General features: G+C 47.0%; 1 protein-coding gene across 2 annotated transcripts in view; it reads left to right on the top strand.

The window, feature by feature from the left end:
• CAPSL (calcyphosine like) overlaps positions 1 to 23,144 on the top strand; it is a 37,027-nt gene that overhangs the window by 12,242 nt on the left and 1,641 nt on the right. Inside the window, exons 3-5 of one of the 2 annotated variants that reach the window (XM_068271842.1) lie at positions 4,311 to 4,488; positions 7,661 to 7,870; positions 19,305 to 19,408. In XM_068271842.1, the coding sequence (XP_068127943.1) occupies positions 4,311 to 4,488; positions 7,661 to 7,870; positions 19,305 to 19,406 (490 nt within the window). In that variant the 3' untranslated portion in view covers positions 19,407 to 19,408. The remainder of the gene's footprint in view (positions 1 to 4,310; positions 4,489 to 7,660; positions 7,871 to 19,304; positions 19,409 to 23,144) is intronic. The other variant, XM_068271843.1, reaches the window with a different exon arrangement.

The following is a 23,144-nucleotide window of genomic DNA, read 5'->3' as shown; positions in this document are numbered from 1 at the left end:
AAGAAATATAGCGAAAATCAAACACCTTATCCCAGCTGAAGACCTACCTGCCCTGGTTCATGCATTTGTATCCTCCCGCCTAGACTACTGCAACGCCCTGTTCATCGGATCTACAGAAAAGGTTCTGCGCCCCTTATAGCTAGTACAGAATGCTGCAGCCAGACTCCTAGCCAATGCCCCCCGCAGCTCACACATCACCCCAGTACTGCAAACTCTTCACTGGTTGCCAGTAAAATGGAGAATCAATTTTAAGATCTGCCTGCTGACATTCAAGGCTCTACACCACATGGGACCCAAATACATAGCGGATCTATTGGAACTTTATGCCCCTCCACGCACCCTCTGCTATGCCAACAAGATGAAGCTGATTATTCCCAGGATACACTTAAAGAGACTCTGTAACAACAAAAACCTCCCCTGGGGAGTACTCACCTCGGGTGGGGGAAGCCTCCGGATCCAAATGAGGCTTCCCACGCCGTCCTCTGTCCCACGGGGGTCTCGCTGCAGCCCTCCGAACAGCCGGTGACAGAGCCGACTGTAGCTTCAATATTTACCTTTGCTGGCTCCAGCGGGGGCACTGTGGCGGCTTTCGGCACGGAAATAGACGGAAATACCCGATCTCCGTCGGGTCCGCTCAACTGCGCAGGCGCCGGAAACTTGCGCCTGCGCAGTAGAGCAGACCCGACGGCGATCGGGTATTTCCGCCTACTTCGGAGCCGACAGCCGTCAGAGCGTCTGCGCAGGAGCCAGGAAGGTAAATATTACGTCACCGCTGCACGGAAGGCTGCAGCGAGACCCCTGACGCATGGAGGACGGCGTGGGAAGCCTCATTAGGATCCGGAGGCTTCCCCCACCCGAGGTGAGTACCCCCCAGGGGACGTTTTGTCGTTACAGTTCCTCTTTAACATTTGGTGCTCGGGCCTTTTCCTACGCAGCCCCTACTCTATGGAACTCACTTCCACAATCAGTACGAGAGGCTCCCTCCCTGGACAGCTTTAAAAAAAGGCTAAAAACTCACCTCTTTTCCCTAGCCTTTGAGACTGCATAATGCAGGGTCACAGCGCTTTGAGTCCCCAGGGAGAAAAGCGCTATATAAATATTATTGTTATTGTTACTACATCTAGCATGTCTCCATCCCTCCCTGGTACTACATCTAGCATGTCTCCATCCCTCCCTGGTACTATCTCTAGCATGTCTCCATCCCTCCCTGGTACTACATCTAGCATGTCTCCATCCCTCTCTGGTACTACATCTAGCATGTCTCCATCCCTCCCTGGTACTACATCTAGCATGTCTCCATCCCTCCCTGGTACTATCTCTAGCATGTCTCCATCCCTCCCTGGTACTACATCTAGCATATCTCCATCCCTCCCTGGTACTACATCTAGCATGTCTCCATCCCTCCCTAGTACTACATCTAGCATGTCTCCATCCCTCCCTGGGACTACATCTAGCATATCTCCATCCCTCCCTGGTACTACATCTAGCATGTCTCTATCCCTCCCTGGTACTATCTCTAGCATGTCTCCATCCCTCCCTGGTACTACATCTAGCATGTCTCTATCCCTCCCTGGTACTACTTCTAGCATGTCTCCATCCCTCCCTGGTACTACATCTAGCATGTCTCCATCCCTCCCTGGTACTACCTCTAGCATATCTCCATCCCTCCCTGGTACTACATCTAGCATGTCTCCATCCCTCTCTGGTACTACATCTAGCATGTCTCCATCCCTCCCAGGTACTTCTTCTAGCATGTCTCTATCCCTCCCTGGTACTACATCTAGCATGTCTCTATCCCTCCCTGGTACTACATCTAGCATGTCTCTATCCCTCCCTGGTACTACATCTAGCATGTCTCCATCCCTCCCTGGGACTACATCTAGCATGTCTCCATCCCTCCCTGGTACTACATCTAGCATGTCTCTATCCCTCCCTGGTACTATCTCTAGCATGTCTCCATCCCTCCCTGGTACTACATCTAGCATGTCTCTATCCCTCCCTGGTACTACTTCTAGCATGTCTCCATCCCTCCCTGGTACTACATCTAGCATGTCTCCATCCCTCCCTGGTACTACCTCTAGCATATCTCCATCCCTCCCTGGTACTACATCTAGCATGTCTCCATCCCTCTCTGGTACTACATCTAGCATGTCTCCATCCCTCCCAGGTACTTCTTCTAGCATGTCTCTATCCCTCCCTGGTACTACATATAGCATGTCTCTATCCCTCCCTGGTACTACATCTAGCATGTCTCCATCCCTCCCTGGTACTACATCTAGCATGTCTCCATCCCTCCCTGGTACTATCTCTAGCATGTCTCCATCCCTCCCTGGTACTACATCTAGCATGTCTCCATCCCTCTCTGGTACTACATCTAGCATGTCTCCATCCCTCCCTGGTACTACATCTAGCATGTCTCCATCCCTCCCTGGTACTATCTCTAGCATGTCTCCATCCTTCCCTGGTACTACATCTAGCATATCTCCATCCCTCCCTGGTACTACATCTAGCATGACTCAATCCCTCCCTGGTACTACATCTAGCATGTCTCCATCCCTCCCTGGTACTACATCTAGCATGTCTCCATCCCTCCCTGGTACTACATCTAGCATGTCTCCATCTCTCCCTGGTACTACATCTAGCATGTCTCTATCCCTCCCTGGTACTACATCTAGCATGACTCCACCCTTCCTGGTACTACTTCTAGCATGACTCCACCCTCCCTGGTACTACTTCTAGCATGACTCCACCCTTCCTTGTACTACTTCTAGCATGACTCCACCCTCCCTGGTACTACATCTAGCATGTCTCTATCCCTCCCTGGTACTACATCTAGCATGTCTCTATCCCTCCCTGGTACTACATCTAGCATGTCTCCATCCCTCCCTGGGACTACATCTAGCATGTCTCCATCCCTCCCTGGTACTACATCTAGCATGTCTCTATCCCTCCCTGGTACTATCTCTAGCATGTCTCCATCCCTCCCTGGTACTACATCTAGCATGTCTCTATCCCTCCCTGGTACTACTTCTAGCATGTCTCCATCCCTCCCTGGTACTACATCTAGCATGTCTCCATCCCTCCCTGGTACTACCTCTAGCATATCTCCATCCCTCCCTGGTACTACATCTAGCATGTCTCCATCCCTCTCTGGTACTACATCTAGCATGTCTCCATCCCTCCCAGGTACTTCTTCTAGCATGTCTCTATCCCTCCCTGGTACTACATATAGCATGTCTCTATCCCTCCCTGGTACTACATCTAGCATGTCTCCATCCCTCCCTGGTACTACATCTAGCATGTCTCCATCCCTCCCTGGTACTATCTCTAGCATGTCTCCATCCCTCCCTGGTACTACATCTAGCATGTCTCCATCCCTCTCTGGTACTACATCTAGCATGTCTCCATCCCTCCCTGGTACTACATCTAGCATGTCTCCATCCCTCCCTGGTACTATCTCTAGCATGTCTCCATCCTTCCCTGGTACTACATCTAGCATATCTCCATCCCTCCCTGGTACTACATCTAGCATGACTCAATCCCTCCCTGGTACTACATCTAGCATGTCTCCATCCCTCCCTGGTACTACATCTAGCATGTCTCCATCCCTCCCTGGTACTACATCTAGCATGTCTCCATCTCTCCCTGGTACTACATCTAGCATGTCTCTATCCCTCCCTGGTACTACATCTAGCATGACTCCACCCTTCCTGGTACTACTTCTAGCATGACTCCACCCTCCCTGGTACTACTTCTAGCATGACTCCACCCTTCCTTGTACTACTTCTAGCATGACTCCACCCTCCCTGGTACTACTTCTAGCATGACTTCACCCTCCCTTGTACTACTTCTAACATGACTCTATCCCTTCCCGCTACTATTTCTATCAGGACTCCTCCCTCCCTGGTACTACTTCTTGCATAACTCCACCCTTTTTTGGTACTACTTCTATCTTGACTCCACCCTCCTTTGGTACTACTTCTATCTTGACTCCATCCCTTCCTGGTACTACATCTAGCATGACTTATCCTGTCCTTGGTACTTATTTTATCTTGTCAAGCAGTGCCAAAAAATAAAAATAAATAATAATAATGTCAGTCCTTTTTAAATGCATGATGATTACTGTATACCATATTGCTTCAGGATCAACTGACAAATCTAGCTGTAGATTATTTTGCTCTTCAGCACTCATGAACAGAAGTACAAGACTAATTTGCAGCCTAGGGTGCCTTCTGAGGTGTACATTATCTCATGTATGATCCCACCCACTTTTGATTATGCTTCTGTCTGGTGGTGTTTGTCCTCTACAGAGTATTCAAAATCATGGATGACGATAACAGCAGATCTCTGGATTTCAAGGAATTTTTAAAAGGCTTGAATGACTACGGTGTAATGATAGACAAAACTGAAGCCCTAAACCTTTTCAACGTATTCGACAAGGATGGCAGCGGGACGATAGACTTTGATGAGTTCTTGGTCACTTTACGGGTGAGTGATCATGTTTGGTCATGCTGTAATAGTCCACCCAAAACTGTCGGGACCAAAGATTATACACTGTCCTTTTTTCAGCACACTCACATACATGTCCATTGAGAACAGGAATGTCGAACTCCAGTCCTCAAGGGCCGAGGTCCTTACCAATTTTTGGCACAGCACAAATTAAATGATGGGACTAAATCAGGAAAAGTGTGTTTCATCAAGTAGAACACATTTTTTCATTTCTCAGTCTATCCTAAACACTGGCATGGATATGGCCCTAGAGGACTGGAGTTCTACATCTGTGATTTACAATATCCAGTTGTAACCAAAAGGAATACAGGTAGCTTAGATCATCAGTAGGCGTAAAGTGGACTAAAAAGAATTTAAAGCAGGCCTGAACTCAGAACTTCTTCTCTGCTCTAAAAGATAAGCAACAGCAATAACTTTTAAAGGATACCCGAAGTGACATGTGACATGATGAGATAGACATGTGTATGTACAGTGGCCTAGCACACAAACAGGGGCGTAACTAGGCCCCAACGGGCCCCCCTGCAAAATTTCAGAGCGGGCCCCCCCCCTCTCCCTGGGGCCTGCTTGGGGCCGTTTTGTGGGGGCTGGAGGGGTGGCAGCATGGGGGGAAAGCCTTGGCCACAGTCGGTGGGGAGAGGGGAAGTTCCCCCCCTCTCCCTCACCTCGGGGCTCTCCCCTCTGCGCTCCCCTCCAGCTAAAGTTATAGTGTGGGCAGCGGGCAGCGGCAGGCAGATACATATCTTCCGTGCGTTCCACCGCATACTCCTCGCTCTAGCGTCTGACGGCACTTCCGGAAGTGACGTCAGACGCCAGAGCAAAGATTATGCGGTGGAACGCAAGGAAGGTATGTATCTGCCCGCCGCTGCCCACACTATAACTTTAGCTAGAGAGGAGAGCCCCGAGGTGAGGGAGAGGGGGGGAACTTCCCCTCTCCCCGCCGACTGTGGCCAAGGCTTTCCCCTCATGCTGCCACCCCTCCAGCTCCCACAAAACGGCCCCGAGTGGGCCCCAGGGGGGGGGCGTGCCCCCTCGCAGGGGCTTCAGGGCCTATTGGTACGCCAGTGCACACAAATAACTATGCTGTGTACCTTTTTTTCTTTCTCTGTCTGAAAGAGTTAAATATCAGGTATGTAAGTGGCTGACTCAGTCCTGACTCAGACAGGAAGTGACTACAGTGTGACCCTCACCGATAAGAAATTCACCTTTTTACCTCTTTCTTGCTCTCAGAAGCCATTTTCTGCTAGGAAAGTGTTTTATAGTTGGAATTTCTTATCAGTAAGGGTCACACTGTAGTCAATTCCTGTCTGAGTCAGGACTGAGTCAGCCACTTACATACCTGATATTTAACTCTTTCAGGCAGATAAAGAAAAAAAGGAACACAGCATAGTTACAGTATTTGTGTGCTGGGCACTGTACATACATCATGTCACATGTCAGTTCGGGTATCCTTTAAAGAATAAACATTACTTTGTTACAGCTGATACAAATCTTGCAATAAATCTACAGTGTGTCTACTTCCTGCTTTCAGGGAAGTAGACATAGGGTTAACATCCCGTGTTTACATATTAGCTGCTCTGCCGAGGCAGCCAGCTGACACAGCTGAAAGATCAAATTACAGTGGTGATTAGTCACAGATGAGGGGGAATTAGGCTGGCTAATCTCTCTAAATACATACAGGGTGCATTTCTTTATGTCTTCCTTCTGACCTTTGCAAGAACGGTGGGGTGGAGGCACCCTAAATATATTGATGTTAAAACATAATGTGCAAATGAGAGGTAATCGCTTACCTCTCCAGAAGATACAGACACCAGTTCAACTGGAAAAATATTTATTCAAAAAATTGACAACGCGTTTCGCGGGTCATGGCCCGCTTCCTCAGGTCAATACAAAAAATGCCTAAGCAGCATAAGGAGTAGAGTGTAGGCGCCCCATCCTTCTATCAATCAGACCTCCTTTGGGGTAATAGCTTTACAGTTTTCTGGAAAATGTATTGAACTACAGGTGAGCGACCGTCCAGTATCCGGCAGGACCTGGAACACCGAGTGGGGATGGTAAATTTCCCACAGGCCTATACAGTGGTTGCAGGAACTGCAACCCACCTTTGTGAGTATATAATCTTATATACTTTCGTCCCCCTATACCTACTGCACCATTGAGCTCCTGGTCTCTCTCTACTTCTTGTTTAGGTGCTCTTAGTCCCTACAAGAACGACCAAACAGTTCCAGTACAGACTAGTCCCTGTTTACCCATCTAACGCCCGCCTTTTGACTAGGTTTCTTCCAACCGCGCTCATGGCTGTGGACAAGCATATATGGACTGGGTTTGCACCAGTAAGTTCTGCGCATGCCAAGTGGAATGACGCACTCATGCACGGTGCAAAGAACCTGCACAAGCAGCTTTGTTTTACTGGGCCTACTCAGTCCTTTCTCAACCATGCACAGTCTGGATGCTCTTGTCCTTTGGCTGGGAGCGCGGCCAGAAGATGAACATTGACCTGTGCTGGAATGGTGGGACTTACAAGAATCTAGGAAGCCTCTGGATAATAACCAGGCTGTTTTGCTTGCTTAATTTTGCTGCCTGAAAGAGTTAATTTCTAGGCATGGAAGTGACAGCTTCTGTCTTGTCGGGAATATAGTAAACGTCACTAATACGCTAATTACAGCCATAAAGGTTTTTCTGGCAGAATACAAATTCTTTGCTCAGGGGAAAGATATAAAATACATGAACTATTGAACTTTTTCTAACTCTGGGGCACTTAAAGTGGACCTGGACTATGCTCCAAAAGATACACAACAGCATAATAACCTTTAAACAAAAAAACATGTATTTGTTACAGCTGATACAAATCCTAAAATAAATATGCACAGTTTCTACTTCCTGATTCATGGAGGCAGACATATTGTGTACAGCCTGTGCTTCCAAATGGGCTTATCTGCCATAGGCAGTCATGTGACACGGGGGGGGGGATCAAATTACAACTAGTGATTAGACACAAATGAGGGGAAATTACACAGGCTAAACTCTTTAAATACAAGCAGGGCGCATTTCTGTTATGTTTTCCTTGTGTTCTGTGCAAGAGGTCAGGTCTACTATAATATCATCAGTTTATTTTCACCTCCAGTTCACTTTAAATATTTCTCTTCTTTTCCAGCCGCCAATGTCCAATGCAAGAAAAGATATGATCATGCAAGCGTTTCGGAAGCTTGACAAAACCGGAGATGGTGTTGTAACTATAGAGGATTTACGAGGAGTGTATAATGCAAAATACCATCCTAAATACCAGAACGGAGAGTGGACAGAAGATCAGGTCTTTCGGAGTTTTCTAGATAACTTTGACTCTCCATATGATAAAGATGGGCAGGTAAGTAAACTTTCATTCACAATGTAAATCACTTGCGGGAAGATGTTGGAAGCCTGGAGTTTGTGAGGGACTGGTTAAAAATGAATTGACCAGAACTGGACTTTTACTACAGCCCAAATAAATAGTTTACTAATTCCATTACAATCCATTTCTAGGATTTTATTTTTTTTTACAATTTAGGTTTGGACAGGTTTGATCAGTGGTGTACCTAGGTTATTTGACACCTGGTGCTAATTATTTACAGATACCACCCCTCCCCCCTAGGTATGCCACTGGTTGTCCTTTAACAGGTCGGGTGGCTGCACAGGACTACGAGTGTCACCTCTCTACCATGGTGACACCAGGGGCGACCTGCAACCCTCCCCCCAATTCCCCCTAGGAAGGCCACTGGGTTTATAAACTGTTGGGGATTATTCTTGTCTGTGTCCCCATTGCAGTAATGTTATCTTCTTAACCACTTAAAGTTAGGGTGGCCACTTGCAAAACCCCAAAAAGGAGGACATCACACCCTGAAAAGGAGGACATAATACTGAGCGTGCCAAAAGTGGGCGTGGTCAAGCATAAAGTGGGCGTAGTCGTGGGTGGGGCCAAATATACATGGCCTTAGCAGTGGTATAAATGGTCTGCCGAGGAAGTTTGAGCTCTGCCGTAGTGTAGCCCCCAAAAATAGATGTAATCTGACAGCATTTCACCAAAAATACACGTAATCTGGTAGAAGTTCCTCCAAAATACAAATAATATGGCAGTGGTTTCCCCAAAATAGACAATGTGGCAGCAGCAGTTCCCCCCAACATACACATAATCTGGAACTAGTTCCCCAAAATACGCGAAACCTGGCAGCGGATAACCCAAAATACACATACACATAACACCCAAAATACATGTAATCTGGCAGCAGTGGTCCCCTAAACATACACAATCTGGCAGCAATTCCCCAAAATATGCAAAATCTGGCAGCAGCCGTGCCCCTAACATACATAATCTGGCAGCGGTTCCCCAAAATACACTTAATCTGTTAAAAGCGGTTCTTCATAAATACAAATAACCTGACAGCAGTTACCCCAAAATAGGTACCCCCAGCATGGGTAGCCAGGTCTATAGGTGTCCACAGTATAAGTAACCATGAGTATAGTTGTCCCCAGAATAGGTAGCCAGGTGTATAATGTCGCCAGAATAGGTAGCCAGGTCTTTGGGTGTCTCCAGAGTAGTTAGCCAGGTCTATAGATGTCTCCGGTACAGATAGCCAGGTTTTGAGGTGTCCCCAGAATAGTTAGGCAGGTCTATAGGTGTCCCCAGTATATGTAACCAGATATTTAGGTGCCCCCAGAATAGTTAGCCATGTGTATAGGTGTCTCCAGTACAGATAGCCAGACGTATAGTGTTCCCAGTATATATAGCCAAGTCTATAGGTGTCCCCAGTATATTTAGCCAGGTCTATGAGTGTCCCAAGTATAGTTAGCCAGGTCTGTAGGTGTCCCCAGAATAGTTAGCCAGGTGTCCCCTTGCAGGAGGGGCGAGCTCAGTGAAGGGAGAGTGGTAGGTACAGGAGTGTGAAAGGGGGGACATCTCCCCCCCCCCCTTTCCTCACCTTTGGGCTCCCCCTTCCTCGCTCTCCCCTCTAGAACTAAAGTTTTGGGGTGGCTGGCAGCGGGCAGGACTTACCTTGCCACCTTCCACGAAGAAGCAGTAGTGGTGTCCGGTTCATGAGTCATTTGAGCCTGTTCTTTCCTGTGATCCGACTCATCCACTGAACCGAATCAGTCCAGTGGATGAGACAGGAACTACAGCTAAACACTGTGTGCAGCTGCAGTGTTCTCCCCAGAAATTTTTTTCAGCCAGGTGGCATGAAAAAGTAGCCGGGTGGGGTAAAATGGGCGTGGCCATGACATGTGCTGGAAAATGGGTGGAACCATTACATGGGCGTAGCCAACTGTAATGTAGTGGGTAAGTAGGTCAAGCTGTGGCTAGTGAGGTGGGGGGGTAAGTAGGTCAGGCCAGTGAGGTGTAGGTCAGGCTGGTGGCTAGTGGGGTGGGAGGGTTACTAGGTCAGGCTGGAGGCTAGTGGGGTGGGTAGGTAGGTCAGGCTAGTAGTGGGATGGGTGGGTAAGTAGGTCAGGCTGGTGGCTAGTGGGGTGAGTGGGTGGGTAAGTAGTTCAGGCTAGTGGCTAGTGGGGTGGGTGGGTAAGTAGTTCAGGCTGGTGGTTAGTGGGGTGGGTGGGTAAGTAGTTCAGGCTGGTGGCTAGTGGGGTGGGTGGGTAAGTAGTTCAGGCTGGTGGCTAGTGGGGTGGGTAATAGTTCACGCTGGTGGCTAGTGGGGTGGGTGGGTAAGTAAGTCAGGCTAGTGGGGTGAGTGGGAGGGTAAGTCAGTCAGGCTGGTGGCTAGTGTGGTGGGTGAGTGGTTAGGTAGGTCAGACTAGTGGCTAGTGGGGTGGGTAGGTAGGTCAGACTAGTGGCTAGTGGGATGGGTAGGTAGGTCAGACTAGTGGGTGGGTAGGTAGGTCAGACAAGTGGGGTGGGTAGGTAGGTCTGACTAGTGGCTAGTGGGGTGGGTAGGTAGGTCAGACTAGTGGGTGGGTAGGTAGGTCAGACTAGTGGGTGGGTAGGTAGGTCAGACTAGTGGCTAGTGGGGTGGGTAGGTAGGTCAGACTAGTGGGTGGGTAGGTAGGCCCCCTCTCCCTCCCTCTCATGGCAGCAGATCGCTCCTCACATTGATCCTCAGGTGTTCCCCAAAGGTCTCCCCGAGCTTCAGTACCTGCTCCGTGCTGCGAGACAGTGCACAGCCCTGCTGATCACCCGGAGCACACCATCCACCTCTGCCATCCAGCGCTGCAGATATCTCATAGCCTGCATATGGAGCAAGACGGATTCATCCGTCAGTGAGCTGCGCACATGCCTCTCTCTCCACCCACATCCCTGCACAGCTCTCACAGACATACACGCGGCACACGGCTCTGCAGAAGGCGGCTGGCGCTAATGTCACGCCTCTTATTTGCAGCCTATCAGAGCACGAGCTCGCCGGGAAGCGCGAGATCTCGAGTGTAGAGGGGAAGCAGCGCATCTGACAGCTGGACGGACACTTGCGGCTCGCGATGACAGGGACACGCAGATTTATTAGCCGGGGCTCGGAGACAACGGGGCACGCAGTCTCATCAGCCGGGCGGTAATTAAACTTACCCGGGCGCTCCGCCCGGCTGATTGATCCTGGGGAGAACACTGAGCTGCAGTTCCTGTCTCATCCACTGAACTGATTCGGTTCAGTGGATGAGTCGGATCATTAAACTCACAGGAAAGAACAGGATCAAATGACTCATGAATCGGACATCGCTATGCAGCACTTGGAGCAAGGCAAGGTAAGTCCCGCCCGCTGCCAGCCACCCCAACACTTTAGTTCTAGAGGGTAGAGCGAGGAAGGGGGAGCCCAAAGGTGAGGAGAGGGGGGATGTCCCCCCTTCCCCACTGTGCCCACCACTCCCTCTTCTCTGCGCTCTTTCCCTCCTCCATACAGCCCAGCGTCCAAAAAGGAGGACATCTGGCTGTCCTTCCTTGCCTGGAGCCGGACGGAGGACAAGCACTCCAAAATCCGGACTGTCCGGCCTAAATCCGGACGGATGGCCACCCTACTTAAAGTGAACCTCCAGACTAAAAGTCTACTCATAGCAATGCCAGAGGTAGGCGCTCACAGTGCCAGCAAGGTGTCTGGCTTTCGCCTGCCCAATTCTAAGGTGCGGATGGAAATTACTCTATATGTCTAGGCATAGTCATCAACAGCATGAATAAACAAACAAATGTTCCAGGTTGCGGGGACAATGCTCCCAAATTTCACACAGTTCCAATCCAGGAGTCAAGGATCTATGCACATAGCATCACTCGCTCCACGATGTTTTCAAGCATGTATGCTATCCGCAGCACAGTGAGTTCAAGTCCTTTAAGTGGCTATAAGTCTCCTCTCAGGTACAGATAAAAGCTGTCACCACACCCCTGTGAGATACACTCACCAGATATTAGGACTTACTGATAGGTCATAGGGAGCCTTGGGACAGTCAGCGGGTCGTCCCTCACCACACCGGCAAAACTTAATCCAAGTCCAAGTGGCCTTAATATACTTTAATCTTCCTCAGCGTTAAAACCTCAATAAGAAAAACTCCACATAGCGTAATACTGTTACTTTAATAAAACCTCTAAAAATCAGTTGCACTCACAATTTCCATGAAGTAAAAACAGCGTAGAGCCTTTTCACGCGGGCTCTCCCCCGCTATGTTGGCCGGCTGGCACAGGTATCCCCCTGCTCTGGTGGACTTCCGACCGCCGCGCGCTCAGTCAGTTCCGTCCTCCCAGCTGCGAGACCCCGCCGAGCCGCGTGTGTAATCGTACTGTCTCGCGTGTGTAATCGTACTGGCCTAACGCGGAAGAGACAGTACGATTACACACGCGGCTCGGCGGGGTCTAGCAGCTGCTGGTTGACACGGCCCCTTTGAGAAAGCCGGAAGTGAACCGGCGAAACATGTCGGGTCCTCACGGCGTGCCGGTGTAACCCTCGTGGAGTGTGCCCGCCCTCTGCCTTCTCCATTCCGCTCAGCCACACAATCTGGACATCTTTGCTTGCACAGCATACAGCTCCTTCTCGGACATGGACGCTTTCAGCCACAACACTCGAGCTGAATAGCCTCTTCCTTTCAGTGTGGATTACAGGAAGCCTATGAACCACCGGATTTCAAATGGACTGTACAGTATGTTGCGAGCTATCCCTTCATCATTTCTGACACCCGGAAAGTACATGGAACGGGTAGAGTATGTCTGATGATCGTGGGCTCTATTACTGCTTCGCTGTTGGCTGCTTATCCATGCTTTGCTGGCTTATAACTTGCTGTTCACTGTTTGCAGACTGTGCTTATTATCTGTGGCTCTAAGCGGATGAATTATCCTCTCCTAGTTCATGCACATTGGAACTCTTATTGCTTATCTCAATGCCATCATTGAAAGGACTAACACCATTACCCGCATAGATTTGTGGGCACCCCTGCATTGGCTCAGTATGCAATTTGAACATTGTCCCCGTGTGTATGTTTGAATGGATGATTGAGTGGCAGTTAGGTAAGGGCCGGCTACCCTCCCCCTGGGTGTACACCCTCTTTTAGATTGGAATAAATTTTGTATATATCGTAATATTTGAATAAAAATTATATATTTTTTTAACGAAGTTTTTGTTTCAATTGGAGTGTACTCCTCCTTCCATTTACCCTCGTATCTTTGTGTTGATTCATGCTGTTGATGACTATGCCTAGACATATAGGGCTTGATTCACAAAGCGGTGATAACTCAGTTATCACGCCTAAAAGACTTTAGGCGTGATAAGCGGTGCAAAGCTGAGTTATCACCGATTTGTGCTGCTCTTCGCGCGAAGCTCCCGCGCGCAAAGTTTTGCGCGCGTAGCGCACCGCGCTGCGCGCGCAAAGTCCCATAGGGCTCAATGGACGCTGCGCGCGAAGCACGGCACACTGCGCGCGCAGCGCGGTGCGCTACGCGCGCAAAACTTTGCGCGCGGGAGATCGCGCGAGTTTCTTCTTATCACTCCTAAACTGAGTTTAGGCGTGATAAAGGGCTTTTCACAGGCGTGCAAACACTTTGCACCGCTTTGTGAATCAAGCCCATAGAGTAATTTCCATCCGCACCTTAGAATTGGGCAGGCGAAAGCCAGACACCTTGCTGGCACTGTGAGCGCCTACCTCTGGCATTGCTATAGTTTATCTTTGATCTCCAGAGGGGCGACCCAGTGCACAACACTTGTGGTCAGCGCGAAGTGTGTTTTCTTTCTTCTTTAAAAGTCTACTCAGAAGCACTGAAAAGGCTTGGTGTTTCTTTAACATGTTCACAGCATCAGAACTTTGTTTTTCATATCCAAGCCTAATTTTTAGCTCCGCCCCATTAAAGAAAACTGCCCGGACATTTTGCCACTGATGCTGTGCAAAGCATGATGGGAGTTCTGATGATGTGGTTCTCGTTCCCTAGCAACTGGGAGGGGTGCTCAGCACACAGGACAGTTGGAACTGTGTCACATGGTCCCTGTCACCTCCTTTCAACCAAAAAGATGGCTGCCATCATGAAATCACAAACCTTTGCCTGTTCTTTTAAAACAGGGTGGGTAAGAGATTATATTGTCTGTCTATTTTAATTAACATAACTAATGTAACTTAATGACAGTATGTTTATTTAGGCTGAAGTTCCTTAAGGACCAGAGACCACTGGTACAAGAATCGGAGGAATAGCGACGAATACCGGCGAATCACCGCACATACCCGCCGCAACCGCTGTCCACGCCGCACGTCGGGAACCCAGGCCACCCACTCTGCCGTCTCTGTGAACCGGTCAAGAGCCGCTTTCATTGGCTCCTGACCCTGCCTATCAGTGTAAGCCAATGGGAGCCACTTACGTTGATAGACAGGGTCAGGAGCCAATGACATCGGCTTCTGACCCGCTCACAGGGCTCTGCTGTTATAGAGACGGCAGAGAGCATGAGCTGCAGCAGGGAGATGGTGGGGAGATCATTGGGAGCGTCAAAAGCGGCGAGAACGCGATGCACCGGTGGATTGAAATGTACGCCCTGGCAGCCAGATAGCCATCAAAACAGGGCATAGATTTCAATCATTAAGGTCCTTAAAGAGGCCCTAAAGTGAAAAAAAAATTATGATCTAATGATTTGTATGTGTAGTGCAGCTTAGAAAAAAAACATTAGCAGCAGAGACACAAGTCTAATATTGTTTCCAGTAAAGGAAGAGCTAAGAAACGCCAGTTGTTATCTATGCAAATTAGCCATTGAGCTCCACTCCTTTCAAAGTCCCAGAGAACTCTGCCAGACACTTGAGATAATAAGCTTTAAAAAACAATGTATCTTTTTTCCCTCTGCAGGGAAGATTTTCCAGAGCAGGCTAGTGAACTTTGGAACCAATTTAGAATGCCGAGTAGTGTCTAAACCAGGGCTGTGGAGTCGGAGTCGTGGAGTCGGGGCAATTTTGGGTGCCTGGAGTCGGAGTCGGGAAAAAATGCACCGACTCCTAATGAATTTGTAACTGTAATTAAAATAGAAAATATGATAAAATGTTCTATTTCTCAGATAATAGTCATTAAAAATAATGTATATATACAGTATATATACAGTAATAGCTGTGCTTAGTCTACAAAAATGAAATAAACCAATCAAAATTAGTTACTTGTGCTGCTTCAATAAAGCAGTCCTCGTATTTTTAAGGTCAGATATACAAATCTGATTGTGACTGTACAGTATATATGATGTGTACACGGGAATCTCTTATATATACTTAATAACATCTATGCTGTAAGAATAAAGCCTGATGTGTAGCTGTGTCACTAATAGAGATGGTCAATGAGATGGAAATAATTCTGCATTGATGCTGATTTATGCAAATGTATGCACATTGTATGCACAAATCTTTGCTCATGAAATCAAATAATTTGATATGTTAAAATTTGGTTTGGTGACTGCGAATTAAAGGGTACCTGAGACGGATGAAAAGTAAAGTTTTATGCATACCTGGGGCTTCCTTCAGCCCCCTTCAGGCCAATCAGTCCCTTGCTGTCCTCCATCACCTGGATCTTCTGCTGGTAATTCCTGGTAATTCAGCCAGTCAGCGCAGTCCAGCCACGTGCCGCTCCCACAGCCAGGAACATTCTGCACCTGCACAATAGGTGTAGTATGCTCCTGGCGGCGGAGTGTGTGCATGCGCACTACGCCCGACTGGCTCAAATACCTGGACTCATAGCAGAAGATCCAGGTGGTGGAGGAGGACAACGAGGGACTGATTATCCTGAAGGCGGCTGGCGGAAGCCCCAGGTATGTATAAAACTTTAATTTCATCTGTCTCAGGTTTACTTTGTTACACAGTAGTAATATACCATACATATGCTCTCCCCACAGAGCTGCAGGGAATCCACTGAGAATGCTGTGCACATTGAACACAGAGGTGTTGTCTGTCACCCATAAACCGTTCACATTGTGCATGAAGAATGTGTAATAGAGGAAGAATCTCCTCATTCCCCTGCAGAGTACCTGCACATCATTCTTACATGTACCCACAGTTACATTGCCTAGGGCCTGATAGATGTTCTTTGTTCCAGTTTGTACCTTTTACAAGTACTCTTACCAAGGACTAGTTTTAGTCTAAAGGGAATAAATATAGTAGTCTACATATCCTTCTCACTTCAGTTGTCTTGTAAAATTCCTAAGCGTTGGCAGTTAAGAGACGAATTTCATGTTACATACTTTAAATCAACAAAATTGTAATATGCAAATTAGAGGAGTCGCAGTCGAGGAGTCGGAGTCGGTGGAATCCTAAACTGAGGAGTCGGAGTCGGTGGATTTTTGGACCGACTCCACAGCCCTGGTCTAAACTGCAAATATTTGAGAATGATGCAATGTTATAAAAAAACACTATATAACTGAAAAAAAATATTACAATATTTTCTTTGCTACTAAAATTCTAGTAATTATCCGTATTACACAACCAATTCATTATATCATAATTTTTTTTTGGCTTCAGTGTCTCTTTAAGTAGTTAAGATCCTTGTAAAGCTTTGGAGCTTTAAATAGAACCTGATGTGTGATGGCTATGGGGGCTGCCATCTTGATTCTCTAACAAACAATGCCAGTTGCCTGTCTTCTTTGCTGATGCTCTGCCTCTGATACATAATGTAGTTGAACTCCAGGCCTGGAGGGCCAGATCCATGCCAGAGTTTAGGATGGACTGAGAAAGAGAGGAATGTGTTCTACCTGATGAGCCACACCTCTCCTGATTGAGTTTCAGCAATTCATTTAAGCTGTATCAAAAATGTGTGAGGATCTTGGCCCTGGTGGACTGGAGTTTGTCATCCTTGTGGTAACACTATAAGCCACTGGCCCAGAATGAGCATTCAGATCTGATGCTTTGACTCTGAGCCTGCAGGTGCGTGACTCAAAAGCAACTAAAGCTAAAACCTCAGCATGACGGCCCCATTGAAATACAATGGCATCCCGATGCAATGCAATTACTGGTATATTTGCAATGCAATGGACATAGGGTGAAAGAAGCATTACCCTGCAGCTGTGAAATTTTAACCTCCTTAGTGTTATGCCGCTCAGGAAGTTTTGTTAGTTTGTGTCCCCATGCTTAATTAATTTGATCAAATGGCTGCACAAGCTTTAGCTAGCACTAGGCTAACTAGTACACTTGTCCGGCACCCCCCGATTTCCTACAATCCCCCCCGTTTATACATTACCCAGCCTGGCCCCATAGAGAGACCGGAGCTGTCCGGGGAGGCTGCGCCGATCGCTGGATCCAGGCTGGGTAATGTATAAATGGGGGAGCGGTGGGGTTTGGGGGTTGCCGGACACCTGTACTAGCTAGCCTAGTGCTAGCTAAAGGTTTTGCAGCCATTTGATCACAATAAGCGTGGGGGACTCCTGAGGCCATTTTTTTTTTTTTGCTTCAGTGTCTCTTTAACCTTTCTCAAATACTCCTTGCATGGCTTTGGCGGCCCTCCATTGTTTAAAATCTATGACACAGGGCTTATCCGCACTGTTTTAGAAAATATGTATCAGCAGTAGGTATGGGCTGGCAGTCTACAGTTACTAGTATCTTACTGATTATCTCTAGAGAGCTATAAATGTATGCCTGCCTACAACTGCTGCTCATGTGTAGCAGAGCATACTTGTGTTGCTCATATATAGGAGAATGCTTAGAGAAACACTTTCATCAGCTGATAGATTTGCAGAGCTCTGATTCTCCATTATCACTGCCTATTTTAGTTGTGTGTTTGTGGTCCGGGGTTACTCATGGAGAGAATCTGAAGACATAACAAAAGCTGTTTAGGTGATACTGACTAACTGTACAAGATTTATTTGCAAGCTTTCAACACTTTAAGTTTCTTCTTGAGGAATAATACAGTCCGGTTCTGATCCAGTTCTCTATCATTCCTGAAGAAGAGACTTAAGTTGATTCCTATTTTAGCAAATCAGACCCTTACAAATCTATCACCTGATCAAACTGATCATCTGCTTCTCCATGAGATCCTCAAGACACGTGCAAAACTACTACCTCAAACAAGCAAAACAATGGGGGGGGTGGGAGGGGTTGAACCAAAGTTCTTATAGTTTATTCTTTCTTTGCAATCTCTCCAAATCGTGGACAAAGTACATGGGCACAAAGACCAAACTTCCACTTCACATATAAAGACTTCCTGACACGTGTTTCGCGACCAAAGGCTGCTTCCTCAGAGGCACATCGTTTACAAACATCTGTAGAATAGCGAAAGGCAACACCACGATCTGGAGTTTGAAAAGGAGACTGTCATGTGTGTGCAGACATCGCCGCTGAGTGCAGTCTCCTTTTGAAACTCCAGATCGTGGTGTTACCTTTTGCTATTCTACGGATGTTTGTAAACAATGTGCCTCTGAGGAAGCGGCCTTTAGTTGCGAAACACGTGTCAGGCAGTCTTTGTATGTGAAGTGGAAGTTTGGTCTTTGTGCCCATGTACTTTGTCCACGATTTGGAGAGATTGCAAAGAAAGAATAAACTACAAGAACTTGTTTTGCTTGTTTGATATTGTTACAATTTAATAGGGGTGAACCACACTACGAACTTTTTATCCTGTTTATGACAAAACTACTACCTGCCATCTTCAGGCACACATCTGATTTTGACTGGCCAATTTTACTACTTTCATTTAGTATGAAGGTCCACCGATTTTGGATAATATAAACAGAATGTGTAGGTAAGCTCTCGTACTGCATGGAGTTTCAAGCCTATACTGCAAAGTTTCAAGCCCATAGCCTTCTACACACATCAGATGAAGCTCGGACAGAGCAGCCAAGAACGACCGCCTCTGTCGAGAATCTAGCGTGTGTACAGCATCAGGTCTCTTCTTCCTCTTTAAACTCTGTGCTGTCCATCACATCACATGACATGCACTGCGATAACTGCGGAGAGGAAGAGAAGACCTCAAATAGGAAAATATTTTTGTGCTTACTCTGCTTGGGGGGGGGCGCAGTTGGGTGGGCGGTGTGGGGAGATGGGCGGGGCCAATTTCAATTGGCCACTATGCACGGGGGAGGGGGGGTCTGCAGGTGGCCCCATTATTATCATTTGGTTTTATGGGGGGCCCTGGGGCCTATTGTTGTTGCCTCTGAGAATATGGTATATCAGCCTTATGTCAAAGCTTTTGCAGACAACCTTTACAGAATCCTTGGAGTTAGAGTTGCTCTTTATAAATGAAATAAAATCGTGTTCTCATTATCTGATCTTGTATTTCATCATGAAAAGGTGTCCTTTAACCTATTTATCCTTCACAGGCTCCTCAGTCTCTAATAACGTTTTTCTTTTCCTCTTAAAACGGTAAATATTTTGAAGTTTGGTTGATTTTTCTTGTCGTCTTGGAACCATCACAGGTGACTCCGGAGGAATTCACAAACTACTATGCCGGAGTTAGTGCGTCAATCGATACGGATGTGTACTTCATCACCATGATGAAGAACGCCTGGCGACTATAAGTGTACGGCTCCGAATAGCAACGCATCTGTTTGTGTTTTATCACTAACACACGGCACTCTCGCACTATTTTATTTAATTTAATTACCTTTCCAATTATAACAGCACTTGTGTAACAAACTACTTACCGCTAATCACTAATTAATTTTACTAACTCTGGCTAAATCGGTTTTGGTTTGCAGTGTGGCATTGTTTCATTTTGAGGTGTGTGGGATTAACAATTTTTTTCCCAATCCATGACTTAGTCTATTACTATAATACAGGATATGAAATACAGAACAATTGAAACAGTAGACATGCATAGTAACCTTCCTATCCTCGAGTCAGACTCGGGGTAGAAAAAAAGAAGCCAAGAGCGTTAATCCCGAGCCTGACTTGGGTTAGCCGCCGGGAGGTCTATGCAGAGCCTGAAGCACAGCGGGCGTTTCAACTCATCTCCCCATTCTCTTTCCGGTCCTCGGAGACTCTGGATCCCTCGGGTGAGATCACCGTTTGTCGTGGCAATCTCACTATAGGGATACAGCACCACCTGGAGGACGGAGGTATAAGTACTGGATCCCAGTGAGGTAAGTGCAGGGATGCCACAGATTTCTCTGCAGTATGATTTTTTTCCCTGGTTTTTGCAACACTTTTAGACCCTAAAATCCGTAAATAATCATACTGCCAGGGAAGTTAAAGCACACTTGACCCCAGGTGAAGCTAAGTACAGAGGTATGTTCATGCTGGATCCTCTTACCTCTGTGCATTGTCCGTTCCTCTCCTCGTTCCCTCCGGTCCCCCTAATCACATCTAGAAAAATGTGACTTTTGGCTAAAGTAAAGTTTCTAGACAGGAAGAGGCGGGCTTGCTGTGATGTTCCCGCCTCTCACCCTCCCAGCATGGACCCAGCATGACAATACCTTACCTCTGTGCTTGCCTTAGATGGTAGTGTCTTAGTTCAGGTGTGCTTTAAAATGTAAAGCACCATACAGTATGTACAAGTAGCTGAGCGGTTTAATTATACAGTTCATAATGTAATTTTTGAATGCAGAGACATCGAACATTGATCTGTGCTGGTCTACAGAGCAGGAAATGAAAACAGTTGAGGATAAGGGGCCTATTTTGAAACAGCAATCAACAGATCGTCACTTGTTTACATATCTGAAAAATCAGTTTGCCCCTTTAAAGAGACTCTGAAGCGAATTAATTTTGCCCTTTTTACCTTATAATTCGCTTCAGTGCTCTCAGCATAAGTAAACCGCCGCATCCCCGCCACTAAACGAGGGCTGCAGAGCCCTTAAATCCCAGGGGGGCAACCTGGCCGGCATTTCCGCAAAGAGGCAGAGCTTTCAGCTTCAGCTCTGCCTCTGCTGATGTCAATCACTGCGCATCGCTGCCTCTCCCCGCCCCTCTCACTCTTCCTTCACAGAGAGAGGCGGAGATTCGCGCAGCGATTGACTGCAGGAGAGGCAAAGCTACAGCAGATAGCTCTGCCTCTTTCTGATGTCAATCACGGTGCATCGCTGCCTCTCCCCGCCCCTCTCACTCTTCCTTCACAGAGAGAGGCGGAGATCCACGCAGCGATGGACGGCAGGAGAGGCAAAGCTACAGCAGATAGCTCTGCCTCTCAGCGCAGCAAAATCCATGACCAAGTTGGTCGTGGATGTTTGCACAGGGATGTGGGGGTTCTGCAGTGCTCGTTTAGCGGCGGGGACGCGGCGGTTTACTTGTGCTGAGAGCACTGAAGAGAATTATAAGGTAAAAAGGTCAAAATTAATTCCCTTCAGTGTCTCTTTAAGATCGTATTTATAAAAGGGTGATTTGATTTTTTTGGAAAAAAACTGTGGTCATTAACCCCTTGATCCCCTAACATATCTTACCTAAAGTGATGTTCCGCAGGTCCATTGACTTGTGGCAAACAGCCATTTGCCACAAAAGGAGGTTTATTGACTTCTATGAGGGTGTGGGATCACCACTTTTAAAAGTGTACCTGAGACGAGTGGGGGTAAAGGATGTATACTTACCTAGGGCTTCCTCCAGCCACCTGTACACCGTCAGCTCCTTGGTGTTATTCTGCACCCCTCCGTTGTCCTGCAATCCGCCCCTGGGCATGGCTGAGATTGAGGAGGCGCATGGCCAGGCTGTGTATGCGCAGTAATCAGCGACTACCGGGGCTGACAGCGGGAGAACGGATGGGATTGGATGGACATGGGTGCTGATGGACTACATTGGGCTGGAAGAAGTCCCAGGTAAGTATAAATCCTTTACCACCACTCGTGACAGGTTTACTTAAAGAGAACCTGTACTGAAAAAAGGACCCCTGGGGGGGAACTCACCTCGGGAGAGGGAAGCCTCTGGATCGGGCTGAGGCTTCCCCTGTCCTCCTCAGTTCCACGGTGGTCTCGCTGACTTGCGCTTGCACAGTAGAGCGGACCTGACTGGGATTGGTTAGTTCCGCCTGTTCCAAGCTGAGAGCCACTACTGCGCCTGCACTGGAGGCGGGGAAGGTAAATATTTACATCCCCGTCATTCGGACTGGCCTAGAGAGACCACCGTGGGACAGAGGAGGTCACGGGGAGTCTCAATCGGATCCAGAGGATTCCCCCTCCCGAGGTATGTACCCCCCAGGGGCCCTTTTTCTCATTACAGGTTCTCTTTAAAAAAAACACACACATTTGTCATCAAAGCCATTTTCAAAATGGCAACCACTATCTGGAGATCCCTGACATGATCATGCCGGTCTTCCCCTTTACAAATACACCAAAAGTGAAAATAATGACTATCTTCAAAGATCTGCAAAGTGGCGATTGTACAACGCGTATAACAGTGACAATCATGTAAGCGATCGGCAGATCTGCAGTAATAACAACAATCACCTCTGTATGTGGGCCTCTTCTGTATGCACAGGGCTGACAACATAGAGAGCTACTTCCTGGCTGTAATCAGCTGATAATGAATGCTTTCAGGCATTACAGCAATCTTAATCCTGCAATTATTACAGGATTATTACTAGGTAGAAAATACAGTATATGAGCTTTAGTGTATAAAGCAATCCACATAGTATTAGTTCTATCTTTCTTGTTGCCCGTGGAGTCTTTTTCCAATTGTCATTCCAATTGCCATTTTTTTCACCGGCAAAATAGTGCCTTCCCCCACTACTATTATAAACCATAGTGTTACCCTCTACAGTGCTACTCCACACTGTCCCCTGCTTCCCTTTAGCTTCCTCTTTATAGTGGCTCCACATAGTGTCCCCCACTACAGTGTGCCCTCCTAAGTATTCCGCAGAGAGACGCTACCACTAAAAAAATACTTTGAGTGTTTTGTAAGTTTCTGGTTGTCTAATTGTGATCATGTGATCATAGATCACTGCTATCTCCTGTTTTATTACATCTGGATGTGGAATTTAACTTATTAAATGCATTTTTTTTAATTCACATTTATATTAAAGTGGTCTGAAACTCCGACATAACATTCAATTTAAAAAAATGTGTTTTCCTACTTTTTATTAATTATACAGTTATCATGTTTGCTTTTGTGCATAAGTAATATTGTCTGTTTATAAATTACAAGTTTCCAAAGTGTAATTTATCGTGCCCTAAAAGCTGTCATTGCATTTTATTCAAACTGCTTTTTATTTTATATTAACATCTTCTAATGAGCTATTCTGAACACTCTGTGTGCCCGAAGGAGAGACAGTTTCTCAGAGAATATTTGTTTACATTTCATTGTTGATACATTTGTGTTTAACAAGTAAATCA

This window comes from Hyperolius riggenbachi, chromosome 1 (assembly GCF_040937935.1).
Source record: "Hyperolius riggenbachi isolate aHypRig1 chromosome 1, aHypRig1.pri, whole genome shotgun sequence".
NCBI classification, from domain to species: Eukaryota; Metazoa; Chordata; class Amphibia; order Anura; family Hyperoliidae; genus Hyperolius; species Hyperolius riggenbachi.
This window is presented reverse-complemented; position numbering and strand designations above follow the sequence as displayed.